This window comes from Musa acuminata, chromosome BXJ3-6 (assembly GCF_036884655.1).
Source record: "Musa acuminata AAA Group cultivar baxijiao chromosome BXJ3-6, Cavendish_Baxijiao_AAA, whole genome shotgun sequence".
NCBI classification, from domain to species: Eukaryota; Viridiplantae; Streptophyta; class Magnoliopsida; order Zingiberales; family Musaceae; genus Musa; species Musa acuminata.
Window position 1 is genome coordinate 5,197,877 of NC_088354.1, and position 16,856 is coordinate 5,214,732.

At 40.4% G+C, this 16,856-nt stretch overlaps 3 protein-coding genes across 4 annotated transcripts; 1 reads left to right on the top strand and 2 right to left on the bottom strand.

The window, feature by feature from the left end:
* The first annotated feature begins 700 nt into the window (after nt 1–700).
* Nucleotides 701–4,042, top strand: LOC135640080 (reticulon-like protein B17). The gene is made up of 9 exons (XM_065154212.1): nt 701–1,095; nt 1,238–1,382; nt 1,476–1,550; nt 1,616–1,757; nt 1,846–1,915; nt 2,015–2,080; nt 2,221–2,343; nt 2,947–3,107; nt 3,903–4,042. Exons 1-8 carry the CDS (start codon nt 768–770, stop codon nt 3,072–3,074), a joined length of 1,077 nt encoding a protein of 358 aa, XP_065010284.1. The 5' UTR covers nt 701–767; the 3' UTR covers nt 3,075–3,107; nt 3,903–4,042.
* A 612-nt stretch (nt 4,043–4,654) lies between these two features.
* On the bottom strand, nt 4,655–7,648 carry LOC135640079 (probable transcription factor GLK1). Of its 2 annotated transcripts, XM_065154210.1 has the most exons (6): nt 6,914–7,648; nt 6,287–6,427; nt 5,624–5,896; nt 5,481–5,549; nt 5,270–5,395; nt 4,655–5,005 (listed from the first exon to the last, which is right to left on the bottom strand). In XM_065154210.1, the coding sequence occupies exons 1-6, from the start codon at nt 7,346–7,348 to the stop codon at nt 4,856–4,858; spliced, it is 1,194 nt and encodes a 397-aa protein (XP_065010282.1). In that variant the 5' UTR covers nt 7,349–7,648; the 3' UTR covers nt 4,655–4,855. The 2 variants fall into 2 exon arrangements, with proteins under 2 accessions (XP_065010282.1, XP_065010283.1); XM_065154211.1 differs by lacking the exon at nt 6,287–6,427 and having other exon boundaries at nt 6,914–7,493.
* Nucleotides 7,649–10,350: 2,702 nt separating this feature from the next.
* Nucleotides 10,351–15,162, bottom strand: LOC103988251 (acyl-coenzyme A oxidase 3, peroxisomal-like). Its single transcript, XM_009406805.3, has 13 exons — nt 14,656–15,162; nt 13,109–13,226; nt 12,894–13,001; nt 12,533–12,705; nt 12,348–12,447; nt 12,132–12,206; nt 11,888–12,018; nt 11,617–11,752; nt 11,413–11,532; nt 11,186–11,332; nt 11,002–11,106; nt 10,818–10,919; nt 10,351–10,727 (listed from the first exon to the last, which is right to left on the bottom strand). Exons 1-13 carry the CDS (start codon nt 15,138–15,140, stop codon nt 10,476–10,478), a joined length of 2,052 nt encoding a protein of 683 aa, XP_009405080.2. The 5' UTR covers nt 15,141–15,162; the 3' UTR covers nt 10,351–10,475.
* Nucleotides 15,163–16,856: the final 1,694 nt, after the last annotated feature.

Below are 16,856 nucleotides of genomic sequence, written 5' to 3' on the forward strand. Positions count from 1 at the left end.
TAGATCGCTGGACCCGAAGTTGGGGTTGTCGAAGCTCCTATCGCTCCCCTCGCTGCCATGTCAATTCTAGCATGGGCATGAAGATAAGGGGATGGAGGGCTCGTTGAAGGAGGGGTTTTATTCGTCATGGTTGTCATCGACTAGAAAAGAAGCTCTGGACGGGTAACACGTGAGTGGTTGTTGAGCTCCCGATGAATGTATTCGGTGACAATAGAAAAATATGAGCCCTAGAATACAGCATCGAGTATATCATCATACCCATCGTCGACGCAGTTGCCAAGTGGCCTTCACATTTCGTTACCATTTTCTTCATCCACAATAGCCACCTGTAACTATACTGATGTAACTTTTAAAGTATAAAAATCAAATAATTAAAAATAATTAACTACATAGGAATAATTTATAATTAGCCCGCTAATTTTGAAGTACGAAGACCGGTGGATTCTAATTAGATATTTTAATTAACATTTCATCAACATTCATTCTTAAAATTTGAAAGAAAATTAATCTAGTCCTTACTCGCCAACTTACATTAATTATCTGTCACACTATTGGCAAATCAAGAAAAATTAAATTTTATGTATTATGTGCTTATAAAATAAATTGGATGATATGTTCATATCATTTATATGTTTAATTAAAATTCAAAAAATTCATCGGCACAAATTAAACTTTAGATATCCAATTGGAATTTGCCCAAACTTCAGAATTAGTGGTGAATTGCCGCCTCGTTCCCAAAGGCTGCAGTCTTGCCCTGCTACGCTCCAATGGACTCGTCACCGCTTTCCGCTCCTCCGCCGTCGACATCGCCCCGACGGAGGACGAGGAGGAGACCAGTCGTCGTCGAAGAGATCGTCGAAGCGCGCCCGGATGAGGCCCCGCCTAGGAAAGCGAGGAGTAGAGCCGTTGCGGCGGCCTCGAGGAATACTCGGAGGACTCGTCGAAAACCGGAGGAGGCGCAGGAGGAGATCGGTCCTCCCGACGATGATCTTGATAGGATAAGGAAGAGGAAGCGGGTCAATCATAGGGGCGCTTCCGCCGAGAAGCAGACATCGGCGTCTCTCGTGCTCTCGTCCAACCCTCCGCCGCCTTCAGGTGTTCCGCGTCGTTCCACCTTCTCGTCCTTATGTTCTTGAAATCTGATTGCGTGCGCTTTGACGTGTCGATTCTTGAGATAGTAATCCATTTTCTGCGTGTTCCGATGCTAATCAAATCGTTTTGGAATCTTGAGGTGCAGAAATCTCCGTGAACGATCGACGTGCTTCATTGGAGCAGATCATCGATTTGATTATGTGGAAAAATGTAGCAAAATCAACCTTGTTGTTTGGGTTTGGTTCGACGTTCTTCTTATCCTCTTGTTTTTCAAGGGAATCGAACTTCAGGTACGTCTAATCCTCATAATTATCTCCTTAAGAAGGCATATTCTATCATACTGTGGATCATGTATTGTCTCTTTGTGGATTTGATCTTTGCAGCATCATTTCGGCCATGTCTCACATGGGTCTGTTGGTTTTGGGCACAGCCTTCGTCAAGAATACGGTCACTCGAAGGTGATTGTTTTTGTCCATTCAGCCTATGTTTGAGAAATTGAATGAATGATTTGGAATATTGGTAGGAAGCAACACAACTTGAGATGGAAATTGCAATTGACAGAAGACGACATCCTTCATGCCGCACGGATTGTTTTGCCTGTTGTCAATGAAGCTCTAACGAATATCCAGGATGTATTCTCTGGCGATGCATCGATAACTCTTAAGGCAAATTTCAGACTTGGTTCATCTATTCCTGTTCAACAGTGAGGCTTTGGAGACTTCTCAACTCATGTATTTTCACTTACTATGTCAGGTGGCACCAATTCTCTTGTTTGGGGCCAACTACGGCCACCTAATAACCTTGTGGAGGCTCCTGGTAACTGGTATAGATTAATAAGATATTGTTCTCCCTTTCACATTTGGTAAAATGCTACTAGTCATTCTGTGACTCTATGTAAGACTGATTTTGTGCATCTGTGCAGGCTTTTTTGTGAGCTTCACTGTACCCAAACTCTACCTTTCCTACTCACAGCAGATACATAGAACGGGTACTGACATTATAGTATAAACCATAATACTGGGACCATATTTCAATAGTAATTATTATCATATTAATTATGACGATTGTCAAAGATGGGTTCTCAAGCTTTCTTCTTGGATCGTATGTCTGGGATGCTTCATTTCTCAGCTGAGAATGCAATGCACTGGGTTCAAGAATCATGGATATCTTGCCGTTTCAAGAGATTAGTTGCCGCATCAGCAGCCACAATTTTCTGGAACGTGTTTAGCTTAAGGACACGCATCTTTACCGGTAATTTGAATGAAACTGCAGCTAAAAATATTTTTTTTGCTGTATAAGCATATATTGATTGCATCCTAGCATCGATACTTATTTCAATAAATGCATCATGCCTTTTTATTACTGAAGAATAGTTTGGCAACTATTTTGGAAGTTTTTAGCAAAGGTATATTTACAAGTTGGTGACATCTAATGTTGATGTGCTCATCCTAGAGTCCAAAAGAAAAAGTTTCCCTTGTAGGTTTCACTATGCAATATCTACACTAGTAAGAATTTATTTTGAATTTTGCTGATCTTAATATTTCCATCTGTTATGTCTTGGCTTTAAACATATATATCATCTTCCGAATCTTCCTTTTGATGGTAGTAACAGAAAAGTAGGATAGCAAACCTATGTGCAGTAATCTTCCAGAGAGAAGAAAAGAAAATTATCATTATGGTAGTATTTCTAAATTCTAATTGCATGATTTAATCAAATTCCAGTGGGCATAGGCTATTCTTGGTTTATCTAACAAATATTTTTTAGAATTTTAAATAAGCAAGAGGGTATTATATGAAGTTGATAAGCTTTGAGAAGATTTTCCTTTACTGACACAAAGTCAATTCTTTATGCAGCATTTATCTTTTTAGTGATGCTTTGCTATCGCCATGAACGACGTGTAGTGGAAGACAAAAGTGGTAAAGAGAGCAAGGAAGAAGAGAAGCAGAAAGGAACAGTGGTATCTGAAAAAAGCCGTATATGATGCAGCTCGATTGAGTAGATCCTGCAAGACAAAGTAATCCACTTATGCTCAGTATGTACGATAACTTACTTTCTTGCTAAAATCATTCAAGAAATTTTTTGTGAAATTCCTTTGTACACGTAGAGTTGAACTAGGATACATAGAGTCATGGAATCGTCTTTCTACTTGAACAAGGGTTAGGTTAAGTACACTAACCTTCCGACTCCATATTGTGTTATAAGGTCTTGGTCCATAAGTCTAGAACCTCCCAGTCAGCTTGGTTTTCTTTTCTTATACATGTGGTTTAAGATATATAGATGAAGATAAACAGCTCTGAAATTGCTCTGAAACAGCTCTGAAGATAAACAATTTGTGTACTAGTTTTATTGACACCGTCAATTTTTTGAATTTGATGCATTGGCCAATGGATATGGAAGGTTACTTTTTTATTCCTCTGCACTGACCCATGAGGCCATGCTCAACAGTACCTAAGTGATGAAATTGGGAAGTAAGAAAGTCTTGAAGTTTAGAATCTCAGTGCGGTACAAGTCTCAATATCTTGTTTGACTGGTGTGATATCGGTACTCCAGATGGCATGTTGAAGTCTGAGATAACTGAAAAGTAATGAAGAAACAATATCAAGCTATGTGGTCCGGTATCGATCCTTGTGGGATCAGTAAATTTCTATGAAGATGTATCAATCGATATGGTATTTGAAACCTTAATTTTGATATACATGCATGCATATATGAATGAATATATATTGTAGAAATTATACTAGAATTAAATCTTGAAACTTCTTGTGAACGACAGATGGTTAATGCAAAATACATTTGGCATTCTCTGCAGGTATAGATTAAGAGGCTGGCCATAAATCATACTTTGATTCTCCTAGCAACTGATTTGGTCGTCAATATATGAGGACTGGTTTCGAGCTAGGTGTGTGAATACACTCGAACCTGGTGATGAAGGTGCTGCGGCTTTTGTACCTCTGTCGATTGAAACACCAGGACAAAACACAAGTTTTCATACCAGTGAAGTGCTTGATGCTAGATTTGCAATCAATGCTTCAAATATTGAGGAACTATTCTATGATATGGTTTGTTTTGTTTCAAATTTTAACTCTCGTGTTGGTGCGAAGGTTCCTTTGGGTCTGCATCTCATGCAGCAGAAGCTGCTTCTCAATTCGTGTGGCGATTGGGTAAAGGAATTCATCGACCAAAATCAACCAAAAAACTATTTTTGGTTTCTCTTCCTGTTCTGATGATGCGAAGGAGTCGTGTCGTTTAAGTTACCAATGGTTTGCTACACTCAACCCAATCTTATTTTTAGATATCAGTTCTCTGTCTGGTGTATGCATGATCGACTTCTTTTCCTTCCTCATATGTACTTCCTTTTTCTTTGATCATGAAATAGTTAATTAACACACTTATTTTCTGAGTCCAATTCTAGCAGTTTCACTTTCAACTCAATTTGTAGATGTCAGTTCTCTGTTTCAGGTGCAGCTGATCAACATTTTTTTTTGTGGCTGTGACGAACATACCACGGCAGGTTTATTACCTTTCTTTTCCTTTCTTTTTGCTCAGTGCACTACCATCATCTACAAAAAGAAATTTTCTCTCTTCATAATAAGCTAATATCTAATAATCAAATCAATAAGTTTTAAAAGATACAACATAGCATATGCAATTGCTGTGGTAATTTGATTTCAAAGGAAGAAGAAAAGAATTAGTCTGTAAGAATGCAAACTAGAATGAGGTGTCGACAGATGACTTCTCTTCTTCTTTAGTGTTGTGGCGAGATCAACCAGAAGCAGGTGGCACTTTTGATACCCCTTGCTTCTGTAGCTCTGCCAACACACTGTCCAGTGAAGGAGGCTTCAGTCTGAGTGGCAATGGTAGCCATGGCTTGGCCAAAACATCTCCGATAGCTGCATCAATGCATTCTTTTGTCTGAAGCAGTGACCAGATAGAGAAAACTTTTTGTCAGAAATACTAGAGACGATCAAGAACAATATCTTGGTTTCTAATTGGAACTTTATGCCGATCAAACTTGTTTTAATTGGGTTTGGATACTCTTTAATTGGATCTAAAATTGAAGTCAGCAGATGAGCTCTGAAAGTTTGTGCATAGAAAAATACTGCAGTAGAAATCATTTCTTACGGAAAAACCTACGACAGAATTAAGTTTTAAGAGAGAGGATGGAGAGGGACTCACTGGATGAGCAGCATCAAGCTGAAGCTGTGAGGTGGATTCCTGCTGCTTCGACATGGGAGGAGGTGGAGGAACTGGTCTGTACATGGGATGTGGAACAATGCCGGCGAGATGTGGAGCCGCAAACCCCTGCAACATTAATACTTTTGTCATCACACTTATTATATCAGGTGAACGTCATCATCGGACTGCCGCAAAGCCAAGTGTGGATTACCGCTGCCGCCATTGGCTGAGGCAAGCAAGGAGTTCCCTGCGTCATGGTGACCCATCCTTCTCTACTTCCCTGCATGGAGAATGCTGAAACAGTTCTTAAAGACTCGCCAAGAGAGAGAGAGAGAGAGAGAGAGATGTGTGTACCCTTTGGAAATGGTGGTGCCAATAAGGGGGGTCAGGCGGTGGCGGAAAAGGCCACATGTGGACTAACGGTGGTTCCGCCGCGGCAGGGTGGCCCCAGACATGCAGAGGCCTAAAAGCCTGGGCTGGAGGAGGAGGGAGGACGACGGTAGGAGCGAGCCACGGGTTGGCGCCCCTCTTCGCGCCCGTGCCTGCCGCGTACATCTGCCGGCGTTGACTCCAGCTCGCTGCCTCCGCCTGCCTCGTAAGCAAACTCTTCCGGTGCGATCGATACTTCTGCACCCAAGTAAAAGTCTCCTTGTAAGTGGTACTCTATTCACGCTTGCCAATGGATGACGCCATGGCTGCACTACAAAGAATAGTATAGGAGTATATCTATCTGCCATGAATGGGTTACTCAATCCATCAAATAGAAGAGAATGATGCAAAGCTAGATGAGATGCATGGGAAAGAATATTGAAAGCATGTGTTTGTTCTTCCCAGCGTTTCAGGAGAGAGCAAAAGTACATGACATGATTGCATTATTGATTCCACTGGGAAGACAAGGACAAGAAGGAACACAGACAAGCATACGTAGCATTCTCGGATGGATGCCACAGGCTTAATCTTCCTTTTCCCTGAACAAGAAAGAAGAGAGATTTAGGTGGGAAGCAAAAGTAGTAGTACTTGCAGATGGCTGGCAATGTTGTGCCGAGTGAGGCAGTCGATTCCCATCAGCTCTAAAATCCTTGAGGGCACTGCTTTGTCGATCCCCAGCTGCTCCACCGCCTGAACAAATCGCCGGTGCAGCTCCGGCGTCCATTCCACCTACCCCACCACACACACACACACACACACCCACCCTTGAGTGACATGGAAAGGAGATAAAGCTGCAACTTTTTGTGAGCAACCATACAAAGAAAGTACGGCTAAAAGATAAGATCCAACTTCTCTCTCTCTCTCTCTCTCTGTTTTTAGCCCGTGATTCCTTTCCTTTTTACATAGATCTGTTTCAAGCTTTCTTGTCCGCAAGTTCAATAATGCTCATCTTTCTAGTGTTCTTTCCACTTTTATAGCAGGACTCAATGAGGATGCCTATGAAGACTTTGATTCATATCTTTCAGATAAACCTTAGAACAAATCATTATTTTCTACTCTCTAAATCTTCCTCTGCATTCGTGACTCTTCTGATGCCTTTACAGAAACTTATGTGAAGTCATATGTGTGTGTATATATATATATATAGAGAGAGAGAGAGAGAGAGAGATGAGGATGACCTAAGATTGCTGTTAGGGTTACTAAAGCTATACTTACTTTTGCTTTGCGCTTCCCCTGTGAGCCCTTCATGGACGCCGCGGCGGCTGAGGACTTCCGACCTCTATCTCCCTCCGGTGAAGCAGACCACACTTCAGTCGCTGTGACCAATATCGGATCCTCCTCCGCCATCCCACTCGCGACCGCCACGCCATGACTTGCGTTCCTCTCCTCCGCCTCCTCTACCACATCCTGCGTTGCGCCATCTACGCGAAACAGGCCTTCCGCCGCGCCCGAGAACTCCACAAGAATCTCAGCCGGATCCAGCTCGAGGTCCGGCAGGACGTCGCCGTCATCCATTCCCACGAACAGGTCGCCGAAGCTGATGTCCTCGAACAAGCTCCCATCGACGAAGTCATCGACGACAGCGAGGCTCCCCATCGCCCCTTCTCGTTCATCTCCATTGGAGCCTCTCAAGGGTTCGACCGCCAGCATATCCAAGCTCCAATACGTGGACAAAGCTCGACGTTCTGTAGCAAAATGCTAGCTACGGCTGCATGAGATTAGTAGCAGATCGACAAGGGAATGGTCTCAGCTCGACCCTTGGGAGCATTAAACCTGGGAGAGGTTGCACGTCCACCACAAACTCTTCCGCGAGATTTCTCTTTAGGGGATTCGGCAGACTTGTCAGTCGCTTTCTAAATAATTCAGAAAGCATTGGTGAAGAGTAAAACTGATGTGCTTTGGAAATCAAACATGTGATTGAGAGGAAGAGGGGACAGAAGAAGGTTAGAAGAAGAGCAAAGGGGAGCGACAGAGACAACAGTGGCCGCATGCAAATGGGGTACTTGTGGCAGCAGCAGTGTCTCTTTCCGATATCGTGGCCATTTGTTTTGGCGAGAGATGGATTAGGCAACGCAGCGAGGATGAGAGCAAAGGGTTCTCAAAATACCCGTTGTGGATAGAGACGCGAATATTAAAGCACTAAGTATGTATATGATTTATGTAAGACCATATTAAAAGTCGAAGAACTGAAGTAAGGGCAAATTCCCTTAAGAAAAAAAATATATCTTTAGTTTTAGCTTCCAAAAATTCCCTATGCTCTCATTTCAAAAAAATTCTTGTTGATTACCCTCATTTTTTTTATGTAAAAAGATTATTTTACTCCTGCATTCATTAGACCGACCATCGTCTTCGTTCTTGATTGTCTCTGTGCACGTTTCCCCACACCTTCGCTCATTATGATTGTAGTGGTCGAAGAAGACGAAAAAGGATCGTCGAGAATTGATCACTAGCTAATGACCTCTTCAATCGAGAACCCATGTCGACTGAGAACCTCAATCGTTGCTAGAGACGAACCTGGGCAATGGGCGACGACCAAGGGCTCAGGCGTAGGCGACCAATAGTGAAGACACGAGAGTAAAATTATCTTTTCTGAAAAAAAATGCTATCTAGGAATTTATCAAAACTAGAATCTTTTTTTTTTAATTTATCCCTGAACTAATCTATAGTTACTTATGAATGTATCAATGTTAATATTCCCATTAAATTTACTTATATATGTATATATTCTATGAATACACATTTTTTATTATTCTCGTACAGTAATTTTTTTCTTATCCATTTAAATAGATAATGAGAAATTCATATTAATTATTTTGAAATTTATACCCTTATTATTAATTGTTTGCATTGTTGTATCGGTAAAGTGATTTTTTTGCCCCTCACAAAATGGAGTCAATAATCATGATCGATCAACAGCGATGTTTACCGATGCGTGCTTCGTCTGCTATCGCAAGCATCGATGTTGTGCCATTTCTCATCCACATACAGATGTTTCTATCTTTCTACAAAGCTTTTATGGCTGTTAAATTTGTATTTGTCTCAGCCAATGTAGGTCTTCATTGTCTCATCACCCATCTTTCTCTCGCTGTTTGTCCTTTGTCCGGTGCAGAAAGGAAGAAGAGAGAGACAGAGAGAGAAAGGCTCATTTGGAAGAGAGATGCCACGAGACAGAAGACATCATCCCTCCATTTTCCTCTCTCTCTCTCTCACAGAACAATACAAATGATTCCCAGCCATAGGCGGACAGAGAATCCGGGGATTATCTCGACCACTGTAGCCGCTCCATTAATTGTGTGGCTCTCATCCACAAGCCAATGACAAAGAGCCACAGGGAAACAGCAGGACGCATAGCGGTACGACTCACCCACTGGCGTTGTGTCATCTCAAATCCATCGTCGCAACACCGGTACGGAGGAGGGTACTCAGTCGACTGTTGGAATGAGACAACGTCGGGGAGCTGATGTTCCGAATCCGACAGGGTTCAGGGTCTTCCCACGCTTGCGGCCATTGACCGATGGAGTCAACTCTCTTTTCGTTGGTGGAAAAGTCTGAACCCCGTGTGGACCGAAACAGGGGAGCTGTCGATGGGTTTGGTTGGACCAATTGTTTGTCTGTTGGTGGCTGGTCAACTCTTGACACACACAAGAAATGGAGGGGGAGATGAAGTGAGCATTTTCAAGAGGGTTATGCATGAACTTGAGATCATTGAATCCAAGCTGTTGTTTTCTTCTTGATTTAAGTTGTATAATCATCACTCAGGAACAGAGAGCTTCCTGAGATAAGGTACGCTCATGTCCTTATCCGCTATCAATCCACTGATAAAAAATACTTAAACGTAAACTCAATAAGTTTTAACTCGTTCGAAGTCGACGGATAGCGAGCGAAGCGAGAGGCAGCACCGTTCCTATTATACGAAAGCCTCATCCAGTCCTGTGTCACCCGGGGGGTTCCAGGGTACTGAGATGGCTGACGTTTTGCTCCGCTTACGACGATTGTTGCGGCACTCAAGAACAATCAAAAACAGGTCAAAACAGCCCAAAAACAGAACAAAACTGACTATTTTTTACTATGCAAGTGAGCAGCGAGCGACGGATAGCGAGCGAAGCAAGGGGCAGCACCTTCCCTCCTTGGCAAATGCTTTCGCAATGGTTCGTCTTTCATAAATCCAAAAATTTCACCTCTGAGAAATACGAACGCCCCCGACTATCCCTCTTAATCATTACTCCGATCCCGAAGGCCACCACAATAGGATCGAAATCCTGTGATGTTATCCCATGCTAATGTATCCAGAGCGTGGGTTTACTTTGAGCACTCTAATTTCTTTAAAGTAACAATGCTGGAGGCACAATATTTTCCTACTTGAGTTGTTAGACCGACTCTAATATCATTTATCACAAAAATATTAGTAGTAATAGATTCAACTGGCGCTCATAAATTCATTCAAGTTTTAACCCGTATCAAAGTATTACAAGGACAGGATTAGTAGCTCTTATCCATCCCCATTATTGTTCTTTCATGACAACAAGATATAAAGGATCTTCTCACTAGGATGGAAACTAGTCAGGAATATGATATTTATGTTAATATCATCAAAAACATCATAAAGGTATACTTCAGAAAGAATCTAAACCAATGGCCTCCAATAAAAAAACTATATAGTTGCCGAATACAGATTAATCACTTTCTTTAGCATCAGGGTTTCCTTAACCAATATTTATGCTACATTATTCATCCCTAGATTATTGCCAGTTTATGCTACAAGAGGATGACTGCAATCTTATTCCTCGTTGAGGGAAGACCAAGAATTGGCTTGAATCCAGTCGAAAGCAATGGGGCTCAGGAAGGCGTCAGGGATCCCGAAGGAGCTAACCACAGAAAGTGCATGCGGCCTCAACTCATAACACAGCTTCATGACTTCTTTCCTTGCAACAGCAGCATTGTCAAGCGATAAGTACCCATAACGAAGAAAAGATGCATCTTCTTCCGTACAGATCAAGGCATACATCGATCTCAACAACCCTAATATATCCTGAAAAGAGATTTATATTATACAATGATGATGCATAAATTTACCCAAGAAACTCGGTAGAAAAGGTATATATATATTGCATGTATATACCTTTAGTGGTCCAGCAGGCTGGGCCATCTCATCATCAATGAAAATTTGCAATATTGAGCGTTCAGCGAAGGCCCTTGCCAAATCGCCGGCGAGTTGATAGCTCTGATACATTCAACAAGTTCAATAGTATCAACAAAAGGAACGCGATGAAAGAAACAAAACAATTCAGGTGCCGAGTGTCTACCAGGAGAACTGCTTTTTCTTTGGTTTCTCCCTGAGCTTGATATTGAGACACTTCATTAGCATATCGACCAAACAAATCTCTTTCCCTCAAGCAGAACAGGTCGAGCTGAACGATTGAAACGATTATATGTCTTCAGCTTAAAAGTTGATAAAGTGAGGTAGAAAAAATGAAGCTGACTTGCTACCTGGAACTTGCTGCTTCTAAGGGTACAGCTATTTAGATTAGATGGAATGATCGGGCAAGGATCATTCATGTGTTCCAATCCCAAGCCTTTGAATGGACTCTTCCTCTTATGTGCTGCTATATATTCTGCAAGAAGTGCTTTGCTCACCTGGTTCATGTGTAGTTAATCTTATCTCAATGTGCTCGCGTCTAATAAAAGATCCCATCAAAGAAACAATTGCACAGTACCTGTTGCATCAATACGTTGTTATCTCCCTCAAAGGTAGACTGAACATCATATTCACCTTTTAAGATACCAACACGGTTCTCTGTTTTCAAGCCTTGGCCACCGCAGGCTTCACGACACTCCTGAAAAACGCATCAACATCCTAACTTGAGCAAAAGGAATCCTTGACAACAAAAAATGAAACATTTCAGCTAAGATGCATGAACCTGAAGTACTCTCATGGTATGCCATGAGAGTGTAGCTTTGAAAGCACTGCAGTATATGTGAATACTCTTGTTGCTTTCTGGAGTCCTCTTAGTGAATAATCTTTTCAAAAAGTTGGTCGTGGAACTCATAGCGCAACTGCATACAGGGAGGAAAGAGCAAAACAAAACATAAGAGAATCATTTTTCCTCAGGTAGTTGATATGAAAATCTGAAAATACTAGGCATGATTAATCAAATTAAAATTTATGATCGAGATAATTAGCGCAATTACGTCTTTGCAATCAGCGGTAAGAGGCGCCGTTGATGAGAAGGATAATCCAGCAACAGAACTTCAGGAACACTAGCTGATATGGAAAAAGCCCGCCTTGTCAAAGCATATCTCACAGCAATTGATAAACCCACCTGACAACAGTTCAAAAATGAATTACCAAACAAATTTGCTCAATTTCCATGGCACATTATAATTATTAACAAGCTGAAAAGCATATTAAGCATCGAAAGCAAGTGCAAGATACCTTTGATATACAAACAGCAAGTGCTGCAATATTCACACGCCCAGATGATAGCGGCGCAAGAAGAGCTGCGAACCTCTGCAATACAAATGTATATTATTCAGGCAGACAACAGGAAATGTCAAGAAGATTGTTCGATTGAAATCATCATATACTATCTTCACAGAATTTAAACAAACTGTGATAAACAAATATGCTGATCTTAGCGACTTTAGGAACCTGATCTGGGTCTTTTATTGGGCTCACATATCGCCCATCAGGCAATACATCAGCAACTGAGTTTAGCAAGTTCTCCCGAGGGACTCTGAAATTATCAAACCTGCACAAGTAATAATAACAAATGCATCGAATGGCAATTCTGAAGCATAATAACAAACACTAGCATCGAAAACCAATGCCCTCACCAGATCCGGCCATTATCAACACCATTCAAGCCAATTTTATGACCACAATCAGCGACGCGAACATTGGGACAAACATTTCCTTCTGCATCTCTGATTTGTGCTATAAATACATGCACCCCTTGGTTGGTCCCATTTATAAGGAGCTGAGAGAAGATTACTGCATGTGTTGCATCCTGAGACACAGACAGAGTTACAAGTTCAGTGCAAGATGGAGCTACATATAGCTATGTGCATGTCCAATGAGTACAATATAACTAATATGGAAGTCGTATACAACATGTGAAATAGAAGTTTCTTGTGACCATAGACCACGTCGTGATCTACCATCAACATATATAATCTATAAGAAAATTCTTCTTACATTAGCAGCTCCTCCTATCCAATACTTCTGTGCTGATTCACAGGGAGTGTTTATCACAAACTCTCCTGCGTTTGCATCATAAGTCGCGATAGTCTCAAGTCCTCTGACCTTGAAATATTTAAGAGATTTCAAGTGTAAAGATGTAATAACAGAAACAACATAAATAAATGTTCCAAGTTCCAATAAACAACTTCAACTAAGATACAGAAACATACATTACTTCCATGCCCCAACTCGGTCATCACAAAACAGCCCTGAACCTGATAATTCTCAGCAGCCTTCAGCCATTTGTCATGATGATGCTTTGTGCCAAAAATTTGGACTGCCCCCCCCCTGTGATCCATCAAAATTTGAGAACATTAACTACTTATTTAAGACTTTTAAGTACGACAGATCTTATGGCACCAGTGACACAGGTTATTGCTGGCAAAAGGCCCATCATGCTTTCATGCAAAAGCAGCTACACAATTACAACATAGATAAGGTAATAGGGACTAACAACATGCATAAATTATGGAGAGATCCAAATCAAACTAATACAGGTCCCATCAACTAGTAAAAGAAGCAAATAATATTCATCTTGAGTAGAAGTAAATTATCTTTTGGCTTGTCTGGTCTATCTCCCCCACTCCCCACCCTCCCCCTTTCCCCCTTGCCTCTCCTCTTTGAACTATTAAGCTTTACTTTCCAGGTTAATCCCAAGTCTAACCAATCATAAGTTGGTCAGACTAATCCCTCGATTTCTAGCATGACCATCAATGATGATGAGACCGGGCGAATTGCTCCAATTTGAGGACTTTTCAATTAAAAATGGTGATTGATTTGTTGATTTAGAAACATATCTAATAAATCATGAAAACCAAGTCTTCTTGAAGAACAAAAAGGAGATGTCAAAATTTTGGTTCAAGGGAAGAAGGTGCCCGTAATTGGCTTGGAAGGGCAAAAAAAAAAGAATATGATGACCGTCGATGCATGTCTGAAGAAGCATGTTTTAAGGACAAAAGATAGATACATCAACTTATGCTTCTTCCTCTTGGAAGGTCATGAAGCCAAAACCATAAGAAGAAAACAGTCATCCAAGATGCACATGATTTGCCATTATCTCAGACAAAAAAAAGAAGTTGATGTGTCCACATTAGAATGCCAATTGACTCGACCTAAGAACCCTCAGCAGATCAAATTTACAATTAACAATTCATTCTATCAGAAAATTTGACAGATAAGGCATATGGTGCAGCTCAAGTTAATTGGAATTCTATCACTAATTTGATTGCCTTGGGTTAACTTATATGAGCGAGGGATGACATCTAGCGTACCATGAACCATAAATGTAGTCCAAGTTTTAGTCTGTGTCCGGCAAACTTCATTTCAACTTGAACTGAGAGTCCTAAGGGTTCCAATACTTGGTTTGAGAAGAACCATCTTTTACTGGAACGCTCTATATTATCCTCGTATTTCTCCGTAATTTCCTTAATTTATCATCTTGTACATTCCTCATCGTCTACCCTTTCTAACTGTTGAGCACTTACATAAACTCCATTTCTACTTACTTTACAGCTTAAGTCAATCCTAAATTTGTTCAGATTAAATCCTATCGTTCGAATCATCAACCCCCCAAATTTGCAGTCAAAATTACACCTTCTCCAACATCCTCGAATAACCTCCAAAATTTCAATCAAAATCACATCTTCTCCAACGTTCCGTGGCATTTACTCAAGAAATGGAAATAAAGAAGGGGGAAAAAAGGGGGTCAAAGGCTCACCAGAGAAAGAAATGAACACCTAATTTGATCGCGAGGGAGTGATCGAATATTCCAATGCACTCGAAGAAGGCGAACTTCCTCATCAACGCCTCCGGGCCGCTCCCCGTGAGCCAGCCCTCGAACACGCCGTGAGCGAGCAGGTACTCAATCCGCTGCATCGTGACCGCCCGCTGCTGCTCCATGGTCTGGTTGTAGTCCGGCGCGACGAAGGTCCTGTTGCCGCGGCGGCGGGGGCAGAAGAGCGAGCTCTCCTCCATTAGCCGGAACAGCCAGTCCCGCCCCTCGGTGTCGTGGCCATCGAGGACGCGACGCAGCGATGCAGTGTCGAAGGACGGGGGCTGCTCGGAGAGCTCGGGAGGGGAGTAGTGGAGGCAGGCGGCGGGCTCGATCAAGGCGGAGGAGAGGCCGTCGGCGGGGGCGGAGCCACGGAGGAGGTGGCCGGCGAGAACGGCGGTGCGGCGCGCGGCGGAGGAGTGGGGATCCATCGGCTCGCCGATGAGGAATAAGGTTCAGGAACTCAACGTGCAGAAAAGGGACGAGCGAAGGCGGACAAGACGAGGGTTTATATAGTTTGCGACGACGGAGGCAGCGTGTAAGATAGATTTGGAGGCAAGCATACGTTGAACGGGTCTGCTTGATGCATGAACCTGTTAGAAAATAGCTTCATTTTAAGAGGGTTAATTAACCCATGTAGTAGTAGTTAACTACGACTTAATATTTCGATTTTTACATATTAAATAAATATATTAATATTATTATATTAGTATTATTATAAGTATAAAAGTTAAACATTTAGATCTATTTATTTTAATATCATCGATTTTTATCAATAAAAAAAATTTAATATTTGAGTTGATGATGATATACGATATCGATGGTGATGAAGAACGATGATATTGAAAGTTATGGATAACTGTTGTAGACGAGGAGAGTGACGATAAGAAGTGAGGACTGTTTTACATCTACATCGATGTTAACGTAGTTATACAATAACTATTTCATCGATCGACAACTGCATCGACGCCAATGTATGTGTCGAGCGACGTCGTTCAACAATTGTATTAGCATCGGTGCCACCATTCGTTATCATTGATTTGAACATTAAAATTATTTTTTTTATTTTTATATTTTCTGATGAATGGATCTAGATATTTTATTTTAATAATTATAAAGATACTAATGTAATATTTTAAAGTATAAGGATAATTAGTCTCGTTTTAGATTACTTTATGATTAAAAGGGTAATTTAACCAAGAAATATTGTAAAGGATAATTTATAGAAAAAAAAACTCTTAATTATTTTAATTAAGTTTTTAACTATATCCTTCTAATTTAATCTTTGATGCATGAATCTTTTGTAACGGATGTAATTTATCTAAGGAAAACTTTAATGGGTAATTTATAGAGAAAAACTCATAATCACTTTTTATGATAAAGCATTGCTCTATTCAAAAATTATCTGATGATATATTTTTAAAATTTTAATTATATCCTTCTAATCTAAATAATAATTTTTATTTTAAATTCGTTAAACTCCGTTAGAAACAATGAATCCATTAAGAATTCTTCAAACCCTAATCCTCCGTCGAACCTCTTTAATTTTTTATTCTCTTCTTCTTCGTCTCCTTCTCAAACAATACTTCTAAAAGCTAATAAATAATAGTTTTATTTAAAAAAAAATAAAAAAATGAATGAGTGTTACGATCATATGAATATAGATGTAAAACCCTAATGTGTTTGAGATAGAGTTCACTAAGACTCATAATTCTTATTGAAATATATCAATTTAAAAAATAAATATTTTTAAGATCCTCTTAAACAAAGTTCATCAAAGTACATTTGATTTATACTCAAATACACACATAAACCTATCAAATTCAATGAATATAAATATAAAATCCTTAAAAAAGTAAAAAAATCAGAAAATGTCTTAATATCATGTCTTAATAGAGATGTTTTAGACAAACTTCCAAACAAAAAAAAAAACTCCATTTTGAACTAAAATACACACTTCACTACATAATTAATAGTTGTTAACTAAAATGACAACCAAAAGAATAAGGATATACCTGTTTATTCATTTTAAAAATATATATTCTCAATAATTGCTCAAAAATCAATGTGAAATTTTCAAAATAAATTATCCCAAATCAAATTCAAAACCCAAGCAATCTCAATATTTTGTGTTCGCATTGTCATGC